Source organism: Peromyscus leucopus, chromosome 17 (assembly GCF_004664715.2).
Source record: "Peromyscus leucopus breed LL Stock chromosome 17, UCI_PerLeu_2.1, whole genome shotgun sequence".
Taxonomy (NCBI): Eukaryota; Metazoa; Chordata; class Mammalia; order Rodentia; family Cricetidae; genus Peromyscus; species Peromyscus leucopus.
The window spans coordinates 2,849,918-2,868,258 of NC_051077.1; the positions used below are offsets into that span (position 1 = coordinate 2,849,918).

Consider the following 18,341-nt stretch of genomic DNA (forward strand, 5'->3'; position numbering starts at 1 on the left):
CAGGCCTAGACACTCCTGTGGGTTGGTAGCAAGCCCAGGTGCTCGGTCTGCTCTCAGCCGGTCAGATCGCGTGTGCTGCTGTGTGTGGAGTCCATTCAGAAGACAGGAGCGCACCAGGCTTTCTTTAACGACACGGCAGCGGAGTGCAGGAGAGAAAACACTCGAAGCTAGCGGAGAACCCTGCTGTGAAGAGCGTGTGTGCCTGGCCATAGTCGTCAGTCACAGTGGATGCTCTTTAGGGACATGTGGGCAGAGACGACGCTGCGGGGTGGTTACAGTTTTCCCACTCTTCTCCTAACAGAGACATCGCCAAGAACGCGCTGCTCCGCTGGCGGGTGTTCATTTACTGGACGTTTCTCGGCGTCTTTGACGCTTTGGTATTTTTCTTCGGTGCTTATTTCATGTTTGAAAACACAACCGTGACCAGCAACGGACAGGTCAGTACTGAACGCCTTGTGGCTTCACTGCTTGGTAGTAAGGCGCAGTGATCGTGTGGCACAGTTGTGAGATCAGCCCGGCCTGTGGTTAGGTGGATCTGTGGAGCAGCTTAGAGGAAGGGCCGTGTCACCTTGGCCAGCGCTAGGGGAAGGTCGGTCCTGAGGTTTGCCTGGCAGGTTCACACCGTGCGTGCATCTCACCCTGAGCTAATCCCCGTGGCTCCGTGGTCCCATCCAGCCACTGTTCTTTGGTGTGGGAGTTAAGTTGTGAGTCTCGCTCCCCGGTGTGTGAGCGTGGCCCTGACAGTGAGCAGCTCTGTAGTTGTCTGGGAACAGCAGCGTGTTGTTTGCCTACTTGCTGGGGTGTGTTTTATTCGTATCTCGCTTTTTTCTTTTTGCCACTCGCTTCCTTTCCCACCTCAGATAATGACCACCAACACAAGCATGGTAAGACACCCTGGGTTTGTCCTCTCTGTGTTTCTGGAGTGCATTACCAATAAAATATTTCTTGAAAATATTTTCACATGTGACTTCTTCCGTGTGCTTTGTTGGTAGAAGAGCTGTAGCCAGTCCTGCCTCTGCTGCACCAAAGCCCCCTGACCCTGCAAGGTGTCTGCTCCCCGGGTCTCTGTCAAGGCTTTGGTGGAAGGGGCTTATCCCACTGACCCCGTAGGTCTGCATGTCACTGTAAATTAAGGACAGGAGCCTGGTGGGGACCTTGCTTTGGTGGCATCCCTGTGCCTCCTGGAGAGGAAGAGGCGTCGAGCAGACGCAAGTGAGGAGCGTAGCGTTAAGCCCAGTTGAGACGGCAGGTTTGGAGATGGCTGTGCAGACAGACACTGCAATTGACGTCAGAGAAAACTCCTCCCTAGCCACCCCTTCAGGGAGCCTGAAGACGGAAATGCTTTTCCTTTCTCGTTTACCCAGCTCTCCCCCACCCCCTGTCGTCTTCCCCGTGTTGATCTCGTGAACTGTTAGGTTGAAACGCCAGCGTCTGGCCTGTGTGGGCCGTTTGTTTGCCCGTGTGTTTGTTTCTGTTGCCGCCAGCTAAAGGTTCTCTCGTGTTGTGACCCAGTTCAGCTTTACTGGATTTGACCACAAAGATGTGCTAAAATTTATTTCACTGTTTTAAGGATTTTAAGCATTTCTGCAGTTTACTGTTGTCTTTTATTTAAATCAAACAATGTCTGCAAACCACCAGCCATAGACATGGTGCCAGAGCGCTCGTCTGAACCTTAGTCGGCCAGGACGCTAGTTCCCATAAGGCAGCCTTTCAGAAGCATCCCCCCGTCTCGTGCGTATCTTAAACCCTCAGCCCTCGGCTTGCTGTTCGCTCTCAAACCACGTCTTGCCACTCAAGCACCGTTCATCTGGTGGTCCCCGGCATGGGGGGCAGGGAAAGGGGCACACACAGCCTGGGGAAGTGGTGTGAGGCCAGGTGACCGTGAGAGGCATAGCCCGAAGTCAGGTCCTGACCCCGGCCAGCAGCGTGGCATCCACCTCAGCCCAGCTGTCTCAGAGTTTCAGAGTGGATGGAGTGCCAGGGACGGACTCAGTGGCTGGCTGAGCTTTCGGAAGAGGGCAGCAGGGCGCTCCCTTCCCAGGCCTTCCCGGAGACTGCAGGGTCTCCAGCTCTCTGCTGCCCTCATGGGAGCTCAGGACTCCTGGGTGCCCTTGCCCGCACTCCTCAGACAATCCTTTTGTTCTCATTAGGCCTTGTGTGGGCTACTGAAAAGATGCAATGTCCCGTCCCCCACAGTTCTGCCATTATTAGAACTAGAAGTGAGACTGGAAAGCAAGCGTCACAGGCGGAGATGGACTCACCTGAGCCTCCTGCAGGCCTCTGCCGCTGAGGGGCTGTAGTCGAGGTTCAGCGTGTATGGTGCATGTCTTGACACAAAGAATTCCCATAGGAGGCTGGCAGGGCGGACCCAGGCGACACTAATTCACAGGTGTATATTCAGAGTCAGGCATGGTGGGGCAGCACGCTTTGGTCAGGCTGAGGAGATCAGAGACCAGACATCCCCTGACACACACTTGAGGGTAGACACCAGCACCTATGTGTGAGGTGGGAATGGTCACCCCACAGACAAGGGAGGCCAAAGAGGAGACCTGGTTTCCAGTCATGCACACCACCCACGCCCCCCATCCTAGCCCCAGGCCTGTAGCTAAGCTGGTGTTTGGGGGGTGTGAGCATATCAGATTCTCAGGACTCACATGCAGGGGTGACTAGACAATCCCGAGTGTGGGTTTACAGGCTAGTGATTATAATGCTTGATGCTCCTCAGGGAACCAGGATGCATCTTGTAGATAGATTCTTCGATTCAGAAGTTCATTCTGTTGATTGCTGTTACAGACCTTTCTAGAAAGGTCTTCAGTGTTCCATGGGAACATTCATAGGTCATGTGTACTACGAGAACAACAGGATTATGAGTAATTTCTTAAAAATTGCTTATGGATCTTTTTTTTTTTGTACTAACATCCAAAGCCATAAATATTTCATTTTTTGATGCTAGGGAGGCAGTTATCTCGCTCATCCTGGGGAGTTCCTAGCCTGGTATTCCAGCTGGAATAGTACAGTAATCAGAACAGACCTAGAGCATGGCTGAGGTAGCTGTCCATGGTGAGCCCGGCACACAGCTGACAGGCGGGGTGTGGAGCGGGCCCAGAGGGGCGCAGAGCTCACGACCGTGACCTTAGGAAGCAAAAGCCGCATCTGTTACGGAATATTACTGCATATAAAAGTTAAAGTGGCTTGGATTTAAAGGCTCTAGTGACCAGAAAACACGCTATGAGAGTGCCCGTCCTCAGGGAAAAGAATCAAGGGGAGAGGGCTGAACTGACCCCAGGCAGATAGGAGGGACTGGCCTGAGGACATGCCTGCAGGGCCGAGACTGTCGGTCAGAGCACAGATGGAGGTCTGTTGTTGGGTCTGGGTCAGTTAGTCAAACAGTGAGGGTGTATCGTCACTAAGTGTCAGTCCTCAGACCATCCGCTCGGGGTGTTGTGGAACAGGAGCCATCAGTGGAGGTGTGTTATTAAGGTGTGAGCCAGTCATACCGTCAGTGTTGGTTCATCAGTTAGACGTCAGGAGAGACGTGCTTTCAGATTCTAGTCAGAAGCAGGGGCCTCACTGGGGCGTATGACCATCCGGCCCAGGGGCTGGTGTCCCCACCCCATAGATCCTTAGAGAATTAGAAGACACTAAGTGACTTTTGGTAGGTGACCAGAGGGCTTCCTCTGGAAACAAACGAAATGAAGATTATATAGAAACGGCTCTGTGGCGCCACATCTAGCCATCCCAGTGATCCGGCACTCGCTGACCAGAACCGTGGGCACAGGGAGGTAGATGAGCACGTTCCTTAGGCTCCTACCAGTTTCCAGTTTCTCTCTTGAGCTTATTACGTTTCATCTGCCTATGAAAGTGATGGGTGGTGATTGTGTGTCCTATAGGGCTCAGGGCCTGGTGTCCCACCATGGCACCGCAGGTCTACCATAGCCCACCAAACCCGAGGAGACCTGGCAGTGGGGGAGGCATGCTCTCCTCCTGCAACAGGTGTGGGAAGAGCACGCTGTGAGTTTACTCTGGCCTGGTGTGAGGTGCTGCTGGGATCCACGTGTCGTTCACACCCATGCCCACCTCCTGCTGCCATCTGTGTTTTTTAACTCATTCTGTGCCAACTGATGGCACAAAAGAGCTGGGGTGGGCCAGTGGGGCTCCCTCCTGCCAAGCAGAGCCTCTGCAGGGCAAAGTTCCCCTCCCCGCACTGAGGGTCACCATGTGGCTGCCACCTGTAGCTTTCCATTAGGCAAACCAACAACTGCTCACTCCCCACCATCCCGTTAGGTAACTGCCCTCGTGGGCTGCTGCCGCCGGTCTACTGCCCCTGAGTTGTAAAAACATTCCTGCCCCAGGGGGAAGCATGTGGCCGAGTGCTTGTGACGCTCCCATCCGTCACAGACTCTGGGCATTGGTGCTGAAAGCCACCACCATGGGGACCTGTCCCCAGGACCGTGCGGCATCTCTGGTTTCTCCCTGCTGGTTGCAGCAGCAGCACCCACTCTGGTGCGACCGAGTGGCCTCTGACTAGAAGCTTCCCCAACCCCCCATGCAGGCCGAAGGCTTCTATTGGTGCTGTTTCTAAGCCCAAGGAGGAAGCGTTTCTCTGGTAGAATGAAGAGCAAGGCACAGTAGCATCCCTAAGCAGTCAGTGTTTCCACAAAATCCTAATGCTTCTGTTCCAGAACTCTCCGGGGTCCTCCTCCACTGGCTCCCAGAACTCCTGCGGGCCATGGGTTTTCACAGAAGCCCAGCTTCAGAATGTGCCTCTTTCTTTTATTGGAAACTAAGCAGAAGCAGAAGTATAGGCTTCCTAGCCTTTTGATTCTTTGGAGTAAAACTTGAAGAAGGTTCTGGGAACATGGAGAGGCACCGCTCACAGACCCCAACAGTGTCCACCTCGTGTGCTGCGTAGGGAACCGTTCTTGTGGAAGGCTTGTGCAGACTGAGAGAAAGAACTTGTAGCCGCTGACCTCACGTGTGTCTGTCTATAGTTGAGAAGTGTGCTGGTTCTTAGTGTGACTCATGTCTGTACCTCCCACTGTCCTGCTGCGTTCCAGCTGGGAAGGCAGTCCCCTGGTCCTCCCTCTTCATTGGTTGGATGTTAGCAGCCATGGCTGTGGCCAGGGGTCCGGCTGTTGGAGGAGTAGCCTTTGTCCAGTGTGTGCCGCCTGCCCACCTCCGCCTTGTCCTGAGGTCTCCACAGAGAAGTCCTCCCTGATACTGTCACCTCTGTGTTCTGGTGTCTCCTCTGGCTGTCTCCTGCAGTGTCCTAGCAGCTGTACCCCTCAGCCGTGGGCATCTCCATCACCGCAGCCGGTTCCCCGAGTTTGTTCTTGAGACAGGTAGTAAGGTGGACAGCCCTCCTAGAGAAAGCACCACGTACCTTGACTCCAGCGTGAGGTCTCTCCCTGCTGAATCTGAGACCTTAGGACTCTTCACAGTCATGTGCTAGTGCCCAGCAGGGCCATTATCAGGGGCCAGCAGGACACTAACACGAGTCATTCCTGAGCTAGGCTTGGCCTCTGTGCTGGCCTAGGGCCACCTGAGCGCTTGCCTTTTCTAGCTCAGCAAACTGTAGGCCCCATATCCTTGGGCTGAGAGGTGCAGAGGCCAGGGGTCGTGCTCTCTAGCATCCGTGTTCGGGATGAGGGAGGAGAGGTGAGCGGCAACAGGCACTCACTTGGACTCTTGTCTCCACAGATGTTTGGGAATTGGACCTTTGGGACACTGGTGTTCACTGTGATGGTGTTCACTGTCACACTGAAGGTGAGTCAGTATTGTGGTCACGCTCCAGCCACGGCCGGTCTCACCCTGTGCTCCTGGAATCCCAGATCCATACTGATGCTGACACCTCATGCTAGGTGTCATGAGTCATCTTTCTCCATATCCGGGTCCCGGCAAATGTACACTGCCTGGTACATGAACTTCCAGGATTGCTCAAAAGGAAATGAAGAGCTGAGTGTTTACAAAAGGATGGAAACTGAAATTCTCAATATAATTTAAACAGCTCTGTTTAAATAAATTAATCTATTTGGGAAATTTTTTCAAAGATCTATGGCTGTTTAGTCTGCATGTGTCAGCACCACATGGGTGCCTAGTGCCCTTGGGTCCCCTGGGACTGAAGTTACAGATGGTTGTGAACCACTGTGTGGGTGCTGGGAACTGAACTCAGGACCTCTGGAAGAACAGCCAGTGCTCTTAACCACTGAGCCCTCTCTCCAGCCCCCAAAATTCAACTTTTAAAGTCAAGTCAGAGTCTATGAAGAACTTCATTATGAAAGTCCCCGAACCCATCACATTGGGTCTTTAAAAGTATGTAAACTCCTCAAATTGTCTTCTCAGGGAGCAGTATGTCAGCATGGAGGATGCGCGCGCACGCACGCACGCACGCACACGCGCGCGCACAGGTCCCAGGTGACCTGGGACAGCCTGGCCACCCTGGCCGTTTCCTCCTGTGGAAGCGTGGGTTGGTCGCTGTGGTTTTCTTGGAAGCTTTTGTGGGCCCTCTGCCGTCGCGTTTCGGTTTTGCCTCGTGTTTCATGGTTTCTGGCCCTCCTCTCCGCATGCCCGGACAGTGCCGCTCCTGACAGCTCCTTCTCTTGCAGCTTGCGCTGGACACGCATTACTGGACCTGGATAAACCACTTTGTGATCTGGGGGTCGCTGCTCTTCTACGTCGTCTTCTCCCTGATCTGGGGAGGGATTATCTGGTAAGAGTCCTTAGACCCCATGTGGCTGCAGCGGCCCCACCCCTATTGTGGAGGGCCCGAGATAGATGCACGTTCTGCACAGCCTACAGCCTCCGGCACTGCCGTGCAGGTTCCCACGGAACCTTCGTGTCCCTGGTGTCACGGTGCATTCTGGGACCTCTGGCAGACAAGTGGTTCGTAGTGACGATCCTGGCGTCTGGGAGACACAACATAGCAACAGCATGGTCTGCTCGGCACCTAGAGAAGGTCCCGTGCTGTGTCACGACGAGATTATGAGGGGTGGACCTCACCAGCTCCTCTCAGCCTCATCGCTGATGCTGCCACATGGACCCATGCTCATCACCTCAAAATGCCGTTCGCAGGAGCTTGAGATTGACCTTTTCACCTGTGTCCTTGGGGGCACAGGTACAGTGTGGGGCAGGGTAGTGTGGCCCATGTCGCTGTGATATTCCCAAAGGACCTCAGCAGCCCACCCTCACATGAAACCCTGACTGAAGGTCCTGGAGAGGGCCAGCCCTGTGACCTGAGAGCCCTGACCAGAGAGTAGTGGGAAGGACAGCCACACAGTATGGCCTGTCTCCATCAGTCTTCCCTGGGTCAGTTGACCTTGCCCTGACCCTGGCCAGAGCAAAGATTCCTCTGTCTGCCTCACAGTTCTGGGGAGGAACAACCTTAGACAAGACCATCCTAGCCTCCTCCCTCCCCGACACTCACCCAGGAGACCTTTGTGAGGGCTCCCGGAGCCCTGCAGAGGCAGGAACAGACCCTTGTCCTAAACCAGAAAGCCAGAACTGAGGTCCTAGCAGCCCTAAGTCCTGGGGTGGGGAGGCTGCAGTGGGGGCCTGTGCATCTCATGACTGCTGCACCCCCTCTTCTGAGTTGTGGGTGTAAGGAATGACCTTCCCAGAAGCTCCGGCACCCTGTCTCTGAGTGTCCTCACCCTTCCCCACACTTCATTCTGGTTATCACCTTGAGTCTACATGCAGTTGTGTGTCCTTGGAGGTGGGGCTTTACTCTATCCCTGGGCTGTTCGTGGTTCCAGGAGGTAGAAGGTAATTCCCAGGTCTTGGGTGGAAACAGGGAACGTGGAGCCAAGGACGCCGTCGTCAGCACATCAGGAACCATCCCTGTTCCTCTCTGTCTCCTTGGGAGGGAAGCATGTGTTCAGAGCATTCGGTGACCACTGCTGGTCAATGCTCCAGCACCCCCATGTGAATGCTGCTGTTAGTGTGAAGAACACCCAGACACTGGCCCCCCGGGGCCCCCACTCCCCTTTGGGATGACCGTCTGAAGTTCCTTCCTCCCTTTCTCCCTTAGAGACTCCAGGAGGCAGATCCACAGCACACAGGTGGCATGGTCAGGGACCGAGGGCACGGAGAAGAGGGCCTTTGGGAAGCAGCATGAGGCTGTGGCATCCCTCCTGGCCAGGCTGCGTCTCACCAGTGTCCTCTGTCCCCCCCCACCCTTCCAGGCCATTCCTCAGCTATCAGCGGATGTACTATGTATTCATACACATGCTGTCCAGCGGGCCTGCCTGGCTGGGCATCACACTGCTCGTCACCGTCAGCCTCCTCCCTGATGTCCTCAAGAAGGTCTTGTGCAGGCAGCTGTGGCCCACGGCGACGGAGAGGACTCAGGTATGGAGGCTGGCCAGCCACTTTCCTCTCCCTGTCTTATGATTGGGAAGTTACCGAGAGAGAGGAGGTGGGGGAAGGAACCTTATTTATTAATTAATTCTGCAATGACACATGTTTTAAGTGTTATATTAGGTAAAATTCAAAATGAACAATGCTCAACTAAATCTTTAGACCTAAACAGTCAACTGAAAAGAAAAATGAGAACAAAGATTAATAGAAAAAAATTACTTTCTGTAAATCCACAAAAAGTGTAATTAGCTGTTACTTTGATCATTGACTAATGGGCCGGGCTATTGCCCAGTGATCTGGCAGCTACTTAGCATGTTACAGAGCCTAACTCTGTTCACTCCCTAACTCTGGAGGGGGAAAATGATTGTTATGTCACTTTTAAGGGTGTTGGATTTGATTTTGGCTCAAAGTCACCTTTACAAGAGGAAGTGGTGGAGGATGGGGCCTCTGTTCCCCATCTCCCAAACTGGCCAGCAAGCTGAATCCTCTATAGGACTCTGCCACCGGGATTGCCTGGGGTTCACTAAGACACAGACTTTCAACCTCACCCCTGAAAGCCTTAACCTCCTCCGGGTGAGGCAGGGCTGTGGGGTCTGCATTTCCAGCAACTTCCCCATAACACAGCCTGAGAACACATGGCCTGTGTGCCCAGAGGGCCAGGCCTGCACAGCTCCTGCAGAGAGAGCCAGTACGGAGCCAGGGTGGGGGCACAGGTCCCTCACCAACCTGGCTCCCTACCTGTGGAACCCGAGTCTAGAGTGCAGCCAGCTGGCCATGTTTGGTTGGGAAGCAGACACCCGACCCCACCGATCCCACCTTCAGGTCGGTTTTCCTTCTCGGGACTTTGTGCCGGCCATTCTCCCTGCTGTATGCCTCCTGTTACAGTTAGAACACAGTTAGACCTCTAACCTGCTCCTCTGTCGTGAGAGTGGGCAGCTTCACTCAGTGCTGCGAGGAGCAGTCCCCAGCGGGCGCCTCCCAACAGAACGGTGCCAGGCAGTGCTGACTCTGGGACTGTGGGACCCCTCAGCTCACAGCATGAGAGACAGCAAGAAAGGCTATCCACCTGCCACTGAGACCCCCCCACACACACTTCCTCCTAACCACACACACACACTTCCTCCTAACCACACACACACACACACACACACACAACCGTTGGTCCTGGAGCTGTCAATGCTCAGCTGCTCTGGTTCCATGGGAATGACATTCATTGCTCCTAGTCCGCAGTCCAGCCTGTAGGGAACTGGAAAGCTGTCCAGTAGCTGTCTTCCACGCAGGCCTAAAGCCTTTGCTCTTCACAAGTACAGCCCCAAGGCTGACAGGTATTTTCCTGACACCAACATGTCCAGGTTCACAGTAGACACTCAGCTTCCTGACACACAGACACAGTGGACACAGGATCATAAAGATTCCCGGTGATACAGTGGACATTGGGTTCACAGTGCCAGAGACACTGGGTGTGTGTGTTCTTTAGCATGCCTTATGCACAGAGATGCTGTGTTCATGGCAACACCCATGTAAAAGGACAGAATGAACATTCATGCACTGCTCATGACACTCCCTGTGCCTGGGGATGTGGGAACACACATCCAAGGCAATGTCTTGACACTTGGGACACAGGGACACACGCTCATGACAGCACTGTGCAGAGTTCTGGCCCCAAGAGAGGCACAGCTCAGGATGTCTCCTGGGTCCCCTGGCTATAGCATAGCTTCAGTCACCAAAGCACATTCTACCTGGTGCCCCCCTGTTGACTGGATACATTTGAGCAGAGTTCAGCTCTGCAGGGTAGCAAGGGCACCTCCCTACAGGACTTCTGAGATTTGCTGTGGTCGTACTTGTGGCTTCTACTGTGGGATGCTGCTTTGCAAGAATCTCCTGGAATGGCCCTAGAAGGTGGGTGGGAAAGGCTGAGGCGCTTTCCCATCATCCCCTCCATCAGTGGAGAGGTCCCCACTGCTGTTGTGAGTGAGCTCGGAAGCCTATAAGAAGCGTCTCTACTGCACACTGTCCCCAGTTGCCGCACAGGAGGCATAGAGCCGGGAGGAGGCAGGTGTGGCCTGGGTAGGGAGGGGTGGGCCGTGGGTCCTGGCCTGGCAGCGCCCGGCAGCTAGGGCAGCGGTGTTACTGTGTGCTAGGATGTTTGCCTATAACCAACTTACCTCTTGTCTCTCTCTCCTGCCTCCCTCCCCTCCACTGCTTTGCCTAAATAACCACTACTTGTTCAAACTCTCCGCGCGCGGGCTCCGGACTACGGCCTGCAGGCCAAGAACAAGTGCCTTTCTGTTGAGCAGCCCACCGTCTTTATGCTTTCCCAGACCACCAGTGGTCTGAGTTTCTGACCAACAGGTGACCCTCTCTGCCTTCTTCCACGTTGGGGTGATGGCCACAGGACCAGGTGGGGAGACCTTAGTGCTGAGGCCACCCTGAGTGCACTCCCTGGTCTTGTCATTCATCACAGTAACCCCGTCAGGTAACACGGTGACAGGGCACCGCCCGGGAGAAGTACACTAACGGTGGCCTTTGTCCTCCTCCAACAGAGGCTCACGGCAGGCAGCTCTCCGTGTCCATCGGGGGTCCAGGGCCTTCACCGTTGCTAGACACCGGTGGCTCTGACACCTGACAGTCAGGCAGGTCACACACACAGTCAGTCCAGCCTGAGCAAGGTGACCTCAGCATGGCCCTGTTCTCCAGTGCCGTGGTGGTAGAGACAGAGACTTCTTCCAACTTAGCCCTGCTCTGGGGACCCAGTCTTTAGTGTGGAAACTGAGGAAGGCCAGGAGAGAATGTTCTGCTCAAGCCCCCTGAGGACATCGTGGGGTGGAGTCACACTGTCACTGGCCTCTACTTACTAGATTCCTGCTCTCCTTTTCAGAATAAAAACCTGGTTTTTAGAACCCCACCCCCACCCCCTGTGATGTGCTGCTTTTAATGGCCACTGTGGCAGCACAAAACTTCTCCCCAGGCCCTTTCCCTAGGTGGCGGCTGTAGCCAGTACCTGCTCCTCACAGCCGGGCAGTCGGGGGAGAGAGCAGCATCACAGTGCTGTGGCATTTTGGCTGATTTTTCCTGTACCCAAATGTGACGGCTGCATGAGTTCCATCAGTGGAGTTGGGAGGGTCACCCACATCGGGTTCCTGCCTCACCAGGGCTTACGCCTGAGAAACACCCAAAGCAGAAAAGAGCAGTTCCCTTCTATGTGTCTTAAACACCATATTTAACCAGTTAATAGTGTCACAAGATCTGTTAGAATAGATTTTTAGGGAGACTAAAATGTCACAAGGTCTTCGTAAGACATTACATATGTCAACTCAGGCTGCAAACCCTGTTCCCTCTTGACAAAACTTCCTCAGCATTGAGTTTCTTGGACCTGTGCAAAAGTAGACATCAGCCACGGGGGAGGTAGCACTGTGATCCTGTCTCCCGTGGCCCGAGACTTGGCCCCCGGGCACCATGGCAAACCACACATGCACACAGGCTCTGCCACTACACTTGAGACACAACGGACAGACACACTGCTGCGGCAGAGCATCACAGGTCTGCAAAGCTCTGGAGGAATACACATCCCGCAGGCCTCAGTGGGGCAGATTTGACGCCAGATGTCTGGGGTTCGCTTTCAACCTCTTCCTAGTACAGGCAAGCGTGACGGACACTGGGCATGTTATATATCAGACTTGCATATATAGCATCGTGCGTGTGTTCACACCAGTCTCTGCGTCCACACACTTGCAGCAGCCTGCCTGCCCATCCCCGTGCCTGTGTGGGCAACAGCACCATCCTCTGGTTCCTTCTCCTCCTGGACACTTACCAGCTCACCTGCCCTTCTGCCGTCCAGCCTTGTCTTCCTTCAGCTCTGAGAGCTCCCTCCTTCCTCGGCACTGAGAAACTGGTGAATGGGGACTGGAAAGTGCTTGAAAGCTGCACCACGCCAGGCCAGGAGCCAGCAGCCTTCAGGACATGGCCTGTGAATGTCCTGTCTGCCAGGCAGGCTGTGCAGAAGCCACTGCTCACCTGCCAGTGGCTCTGCAGAGGAGGTGGCACACAGGTGCCCGTGGCCTTAGGAGTCTGGATGCAGCCTCTGTGCTGGGAGCAGGAACTTGCTAGGATCTTCCAGCTGGTGGCCCTCTCCCATGGTGCTGCAACTTGCCTTTTGACCTTACCACTTCTTCTCCGGGTGCAGACTTCTTCGAATGAACCTGTTCAGAGCCGTCTGTTCCCCTAGAGAAAGCTTGGTGCTCCTTTGTGGACAGGCAGCCCCTGGAGCCAGCTCTGGCTGCCTTGATGGCGTCACGACTGATATGTGTGCAGACCCTGCAAGCAGAGTCCATGGCCTGCCGTGGTGGAGAGTGTGGGGATGGTATAGGTCAGTGTAGATGCGGCCTTGGGTCTGCAGCAGCCAGGGCACAGGTCCTGGCCTCCTACGCTGGCCTCCATGCAGACAGACAGCAGCTCAGTGTCTTTCCTCGCCCTTGCAGAAGAGCACCCGACTCAAAGCACTGGCCGATGCCACTTCGAACAGCGACAGGCCCCTGCTGAAGGAGTACTTACCACAGCCAAGACGTGTCTAGCCCAACGCTGGGTAACGGTATGGCTGCCTGCTGGGCACTAGGCCGGTGTGCTGTGACTCTCAGACTGCCTGCTCTTCCTCCAAAGTTTTGCTGTGTTGTTCCCTCTCCTTTTTATAAGAGTGGTTCCTTCTGGAAACAAACTAGACCGTTTTTACACACACATACAGACACACACACACACACACACAGGTAAGTGTCACACCTGAGAGTGAGCTAAGCATATGAGGAGTGTTAAACACACGTGTGTATACACATACAGATGACATGTGACCAGTGCGCTGTGCCCAGTGTTTGCTGACAAGCTGGCCCCTGTCCTTGTGATAGGCACATTCTCACTTAAAAGCCACTGGGGTAATCCTGTCTTGAAATGGGAAGGAAGGTCTCCCCCAGCTGCACTGGACACAAGCCAAGTCAGTGTCCAGCGGAGACCGCCAGCTGACACAGCTGTGGTCGGAGTGTGGTCTGGGGACGGTCACCCCGGGGGGAGGGGGGGGGGAGCTGCGCTCTGCAGCCTTTGCCCCCCCTCCTGGATACCTGCTGCCGCGCGTGCATGCTGTGGCCCTTCCTCAGAGGCAGCAGCCGCCACTTCTGTCTGGTGACTGTAGGCCGAGGGCATGAAAGCTGCATGATGTTGCCCCCAGGCTCGGATGTACTAACCTGAGTCGGTGGGTCCCGTCTTCTCCTGGGGTAGTGGCTAGCCCCCTAGACCGAGGGTGTCTGGGGACCGTGTGAGATTCCCCACACAGGCCGCTGGGGACAGGGCAGAAGCTCAGCGTGTTTGCCCCAGCACTTTGCCCCCCTGCCCTCCTGTGTTGTCCCTGTCATGTGGGATGGATGCCCCTCCGTTGGCACTCAGACCGAGGGTGTTTGTCCCCAGAACTGAAGGCAGACGCCTCCAGGCACAGTTGGCAGGGGATGGGCCCTCTCACCTGCCCCTGGGGTGACACAGTGGTCCAGGGTAGGCTGGAAGAGCTGGGGGGGTGCACTGGCTGTTAGGGTTCCCCAGAGAGGGTCTGTGACTGACGACGGGCCTTCTGTTCCTTTCGCAGAACGTTCAACTTCGGGACAGCGTTTCAGAGTTCACCCCTCTGGCCTCTCTGCAGAGCTGGGGCGCTCAGGGCACCAGGCCCCTGGCTGCCCCGTGCAGCTCCCCCTCTGGGAGAGCAGTGTGCTTGAGGTGTGAGAGGGAAGAGTACGCTGTGCTCCCTCCCCGCCCAGGCCTTTCCCGCAACCCGAGGTATGGGTGCTGTAGGTCCAGCCTGGAAACACCCACCTGATGGACAGATCGCCTTCTGTCCCAGCTCTGAGAGCTGTGTGCTTGGGTGCCTGTGTGTGCCGCACCTGCCCCGCCCTCATCCTCAAGGAGGTGGGGGTGGGGTCACAGGTCACCCACTCGGGCACAGCACACCACAGTCTGGACCGTGCGCGACAGGCATCATCATCCTCGGCCCGGAGACCGTACCGACAGGTGGGCTGTGGAGAAGGACATTATGCTTGGCTTCACCGTAAGCATCGCAGCTATGAAGCTGGCCGCGCCAGGCCTGCGTGTCCACCCTCTGCTGTTGTCAATCCTCTGCTGTCACTTGAGGAGAAGACCCTGTCCCTCTGTCTGCAGCCTTGTACATCTCGCCCATGGGCTCCGCTCACGTTACATCCTCATGTTCCTGACCACGTGTTTCCTGTGTAAACCATCCACACTTCCCGCTAGGGAAGTGGCCATGTCGGACACTAAGTGGTGTGCGTCTTCTGGACCTGTGGCCTTGCTGTGCTCACGTTCACTGTCCCCTCACAAGCCATTTCCCTGGATCATGTCCGAGTCTGTGTGCTGAGGAGATGCTGATCCTGCACACCGGGGCTTTGGAGGCCGTCAGCGTCCCCTTCCTACCACCGGCTGCCTGTGGAAGATGGCGTGTATGTGTGTAGATAAGTCACATGTTGACCAGGTCCTCAGGAGTGTAGCGATAGCCACCACATCCCAGAACGATGTTAGTTTACCTTACTGGAAATCATTTGTTTCAGGGGTGCTGGGGGAGGGGGCGGTTTGGGGCACCCAGGCAGGTATTTATCTCACCCGTAGGTGAGTCCCGCACCCAGAGCTGTCTGGGGCTGATGTGGACTCGTCCGTTCCAGTCTGCTGCTCAGCCTGCCTCCACTGGTGCCACACAGATCCATCCCATCCAGGGCTTTCCTTGGAGTGGACGGGCCGTCAGAAGGCCACTGTACTGTGAATCCCTGCTGCTTCCCACACGGGCCTTTCTGTGTCTCGTGGAGCGTCCAACAGACCTTACATAGAGAAGACGTTTCGGTGTGGTGCAGCTTTTCCGAGAGTGCCAGCCAGAGACCGGGAGAAAGCCATCCCCATGCCCGTGGAGTCACGTGGTAGACCTGGGGCCGTAATGAGGGCCGCAGGCACGGGAGAGTCTCCACCCTGGGAAGCACAAAGTCTGTAACGAGATTACACGAGGTTTCCCTGTGAACGTGTGCTTGAACTGGGGACCAGCCGACAGAAGGAGCAGTTCTTGGACCCGGCAGCTGGGGGAGTCGGGTGACCGTAAACATCACACCAAAGACCGGGGATGGCCTCGAGCTGTGACAGACGGAGAATGTGCAGCTCCTCTAAGGGCTGTCCCTGGCTCCACACCCCTCACGCCCCGTCACCCACCTGCGTCGCCATGTGTCAGCCCAGGGTTGGAGCCCCAGTCCACACTAGCCCTTAAATAGTGGTGTGTGCATTTTTACAGCCCTTTTTAAGAACCCAAACCGGGTACAAGTGTAATACCTGTGGGGAGGGGCAGATTCTCTGTATGTTTAGTTAACAAATTATTTGTAATGTATTTTTTTAGGGATCTTAAAATTGCCTTTGCACTGAAGTATTTTCATAGCTGTTTCTATATCTCTTATTCATTTGTTGATGTATCTTCTGATTTTTAAGTATGTTTTTAAAGCTTTCATATTTTAAGTTGAAGAATTTTCGGCCACTTTAAATGCTGGTGAGTGTTCGGCTGAATGTTTCCGTCCCTGCTGCGTGAACTGACTCTGCCCTGTGCCTCTGTGTCTCTGGTGTGTCTGAGACCCACCAGGTGAAGGGCGTGCTGAGGGTGTGACCACACTTCCTTTTCTTGTTCATCACGGTCCTTTGCATTTTCACGTTTTCTGTTTTGTTTGTTTGTACTTCCATCCTTCAGCCTTAAACACAGAATAATCTTCCTGCAGGCTCTGCGTCCTGCATCCATCCTGGGTGTGGCGATACTCTCTTACACCCCCCAATAGCCTAAGTTTACATAGGAACACCCCAGACTTTACACACACTCCAATGTCTTTTAAAAGTGTGCTTAGGAAATTACCAAATGAAGGTGCCTGAGAATTTGAAATAGACCAGGGCACAGGTGAGATGCAGAAACAAGAGACCAAATGTGAGTGCAGAAGCCCTCCACCTTACCTCACAGCGGCTGCTTTCTACTTTCCTTAGAGCACGTAACTAACTCAGAGGAAGCGTTTTCTTCATTGCATTGCACATGTCAACATCTGTGACATACTGCACTGGCCAGAGTTCATGCTTCTGTCCCCTGCAAGCAGTTCATCTCACGTATGTACCAGGAGGCCTGACTTCATATGTGTTCTCTTTCTGTTCCACACACACACAGTCATGACCATTTACAAGCTTGTATAAACATGTACACATATGTGCACACACACACAAGCACATGTGCATTTTCCTCCCAGCTTCCATTCTGATAGCCTTGTGCAGAGGTTTTGCCCTCTGGGACCATCGGGCTCCTTTCACACACGCGAGTGCATACACACACACACACACACACACACACACACACACACACACCTAGAAAGGGGGCTTGGGCTGTGCTCACATGTGGGCTGTGTGGGTGACATTGCAGTGCTGGACCCAGCTCTCCCCTCCCAGGGAAGTGCACCTCCCTGTCAGGACCTCCCCTTGCTCCCTCCGTCCAGCCAGCAGGATCCAGGCTAAGGAAGCCATCCCTCCATCCCGAGTGCAGGTGCCTGTCCCTTGCCACATACTAGCTAGGAAAACATGTCCCTACATCCCAGCGATCCATTCCTGAGTACAAGCAGACCAAAGCTCCCACCCCGGGAGCTCCTGGGTGGGAAGGGGCTCTGAAGGCTGAGGTAGCAATTGGGGGGATGGCCCAGACAAAGGCTGGAAGGTCGGGGTGACTGTCTTTCCTGAGCACATTTCCTAGGATCAGCTCCTGAATGTCGTGATTGTACTATCCTGGTCACCAGGTCGCTGAGCATCAGCCAGGTGTCTGGTGGTCTGGAGGGAGCTCAGCCTGGGTCTCTGAACTCCCAAGTTCAAGGTGTATCTGCACTGACCGGTACTGGACTCACCCATCCACATTTATTTCATCCTGATGTAATTTATTGGCAATGCCATAGAACAACAGGCGCTTGTGTTCTACATTTCTTTGGGAAGTTTCCCACTTAATGACTGTAAAAACGGGAAAAAGATCACTTGGCGAATGCAATCTCTCTGTTTTCAAAGCCAGAAGACAGGTGACTGGGAACGAGAGCAGTTCTGATACTGTGTCTAAACAAAGCTTTAATGAAGATGTGTATGTTGGAAGTATTATGAAAGTGTGATTCTAATTTTGCAGAAAAATGTCTATCAATTTATATAGCTTTATTTTTTACCTTATCAAGAGATATAGAATTTTAATATGCATATACTGTCTGACTTAAAATCATGTGTGGCTCCATTACCACTTAAAATGTCCACCTATGATATCTGAATAAGAGAGACTCAAAGATGTATTTACCATGAATGGTTATCTGTAGCTGTCATCTTCATAAGTACTGGGATTTATTTTAAATTATCAAATATAGTAAGTACATTAAACATGTCATTCTCCAACACTAATGTTTAACTGATAGCCCAATAACCTGCTTTGAAAATTAAATTGTGAATTAAACCGGATCAGAGGTCTCGTGAGGTTTATGTTGTGTGCCGCTGCCCGATTGTGCCTTTGCTTTCTGTAGGCAGTCCTGATAGACTGGGCCTTTGTGCGGGAGGCTTTGGTTCACTCCCAGTGACTGAAAAGATGCATCTCTGATTTCTTACAAACGTGTGTGGCTTCATGCTAACAGAAACCCTGGTTAAAACTGTAAGCACACATGTCTGTGGCGGGTGGGGGCGGGGTCGGGTCACATCGAATGGGTATTGTGGGAGACAGAATCTTAGCTTTACTGAAGGGGGCACAGGGTGGTGGTGTGGTGGGTACTGCAGTTCTATCCCTGAGCATATGGAACTCTGGAGAGCCTGAATGTAAAGCCACACCATGGTCCAGGCCTGAGGGTACATGTTGAGTATACCTAGAACAAGAAACTTAGCACCAGAGCCCCCAGGGCCATAAGCCTTCCTCACCAGCCCTCCTGTGCAGC

At 54.1% G+C, this 18,341-nt stretch overlaps 1 protein-coding gene across 8 annotated transcripts in view; it reads left to right on the forward strand.

The window, feature by feature from the left end:
* The window catches only part of Atp11a (ATPase phospholipid transporting 11A), a 112,083-nt gene extending 94,206 nt beyond the window's left edge, over positions 1 to 17,877 (forward strand). The window contains exons 25-31 of one of the 8 annotated variants that reach the window (XM_028881292.2): positions 302 to 437; positions 861 to 884; positions 5,701 to 5,766; positions 6,606 to 6,709; positions 8,181 to 8,346; positions 12,834 to 12,943; positions 13,976 to 14,063. In XM_028881292.2, coding sequence (XP_028737125.1) covers positions 302 to 437; positions 861 to 884; positions 5,701 to 5,766; positions 6,606 to 6,709; positions 8,181 to 8,346; positions 12,834 to 12,926 — 589 coding nt within the window. In that variant the 3' untranslated portion in view covers positions 12,927 to 12,943; positions 13,976 to 14,063. Of the gene's footprint in view, positions 1 to 301; positions 438 to 860; positions 885 to 5,700; positions 5,767 to 6,605; positions 6,710 to 8,180; positions 8,347 to 10,622 lie in introns of all 8 variants that reach the window. The other 7 variants (XM_028881293.2, XM_028881289.2, XM_028881291.2 and 4 more) reach the window with 7 other exon arrangements.
* The last annotated feature ends 464 nt before the right edge of the window (positions 17,878 to 18,341 follow it).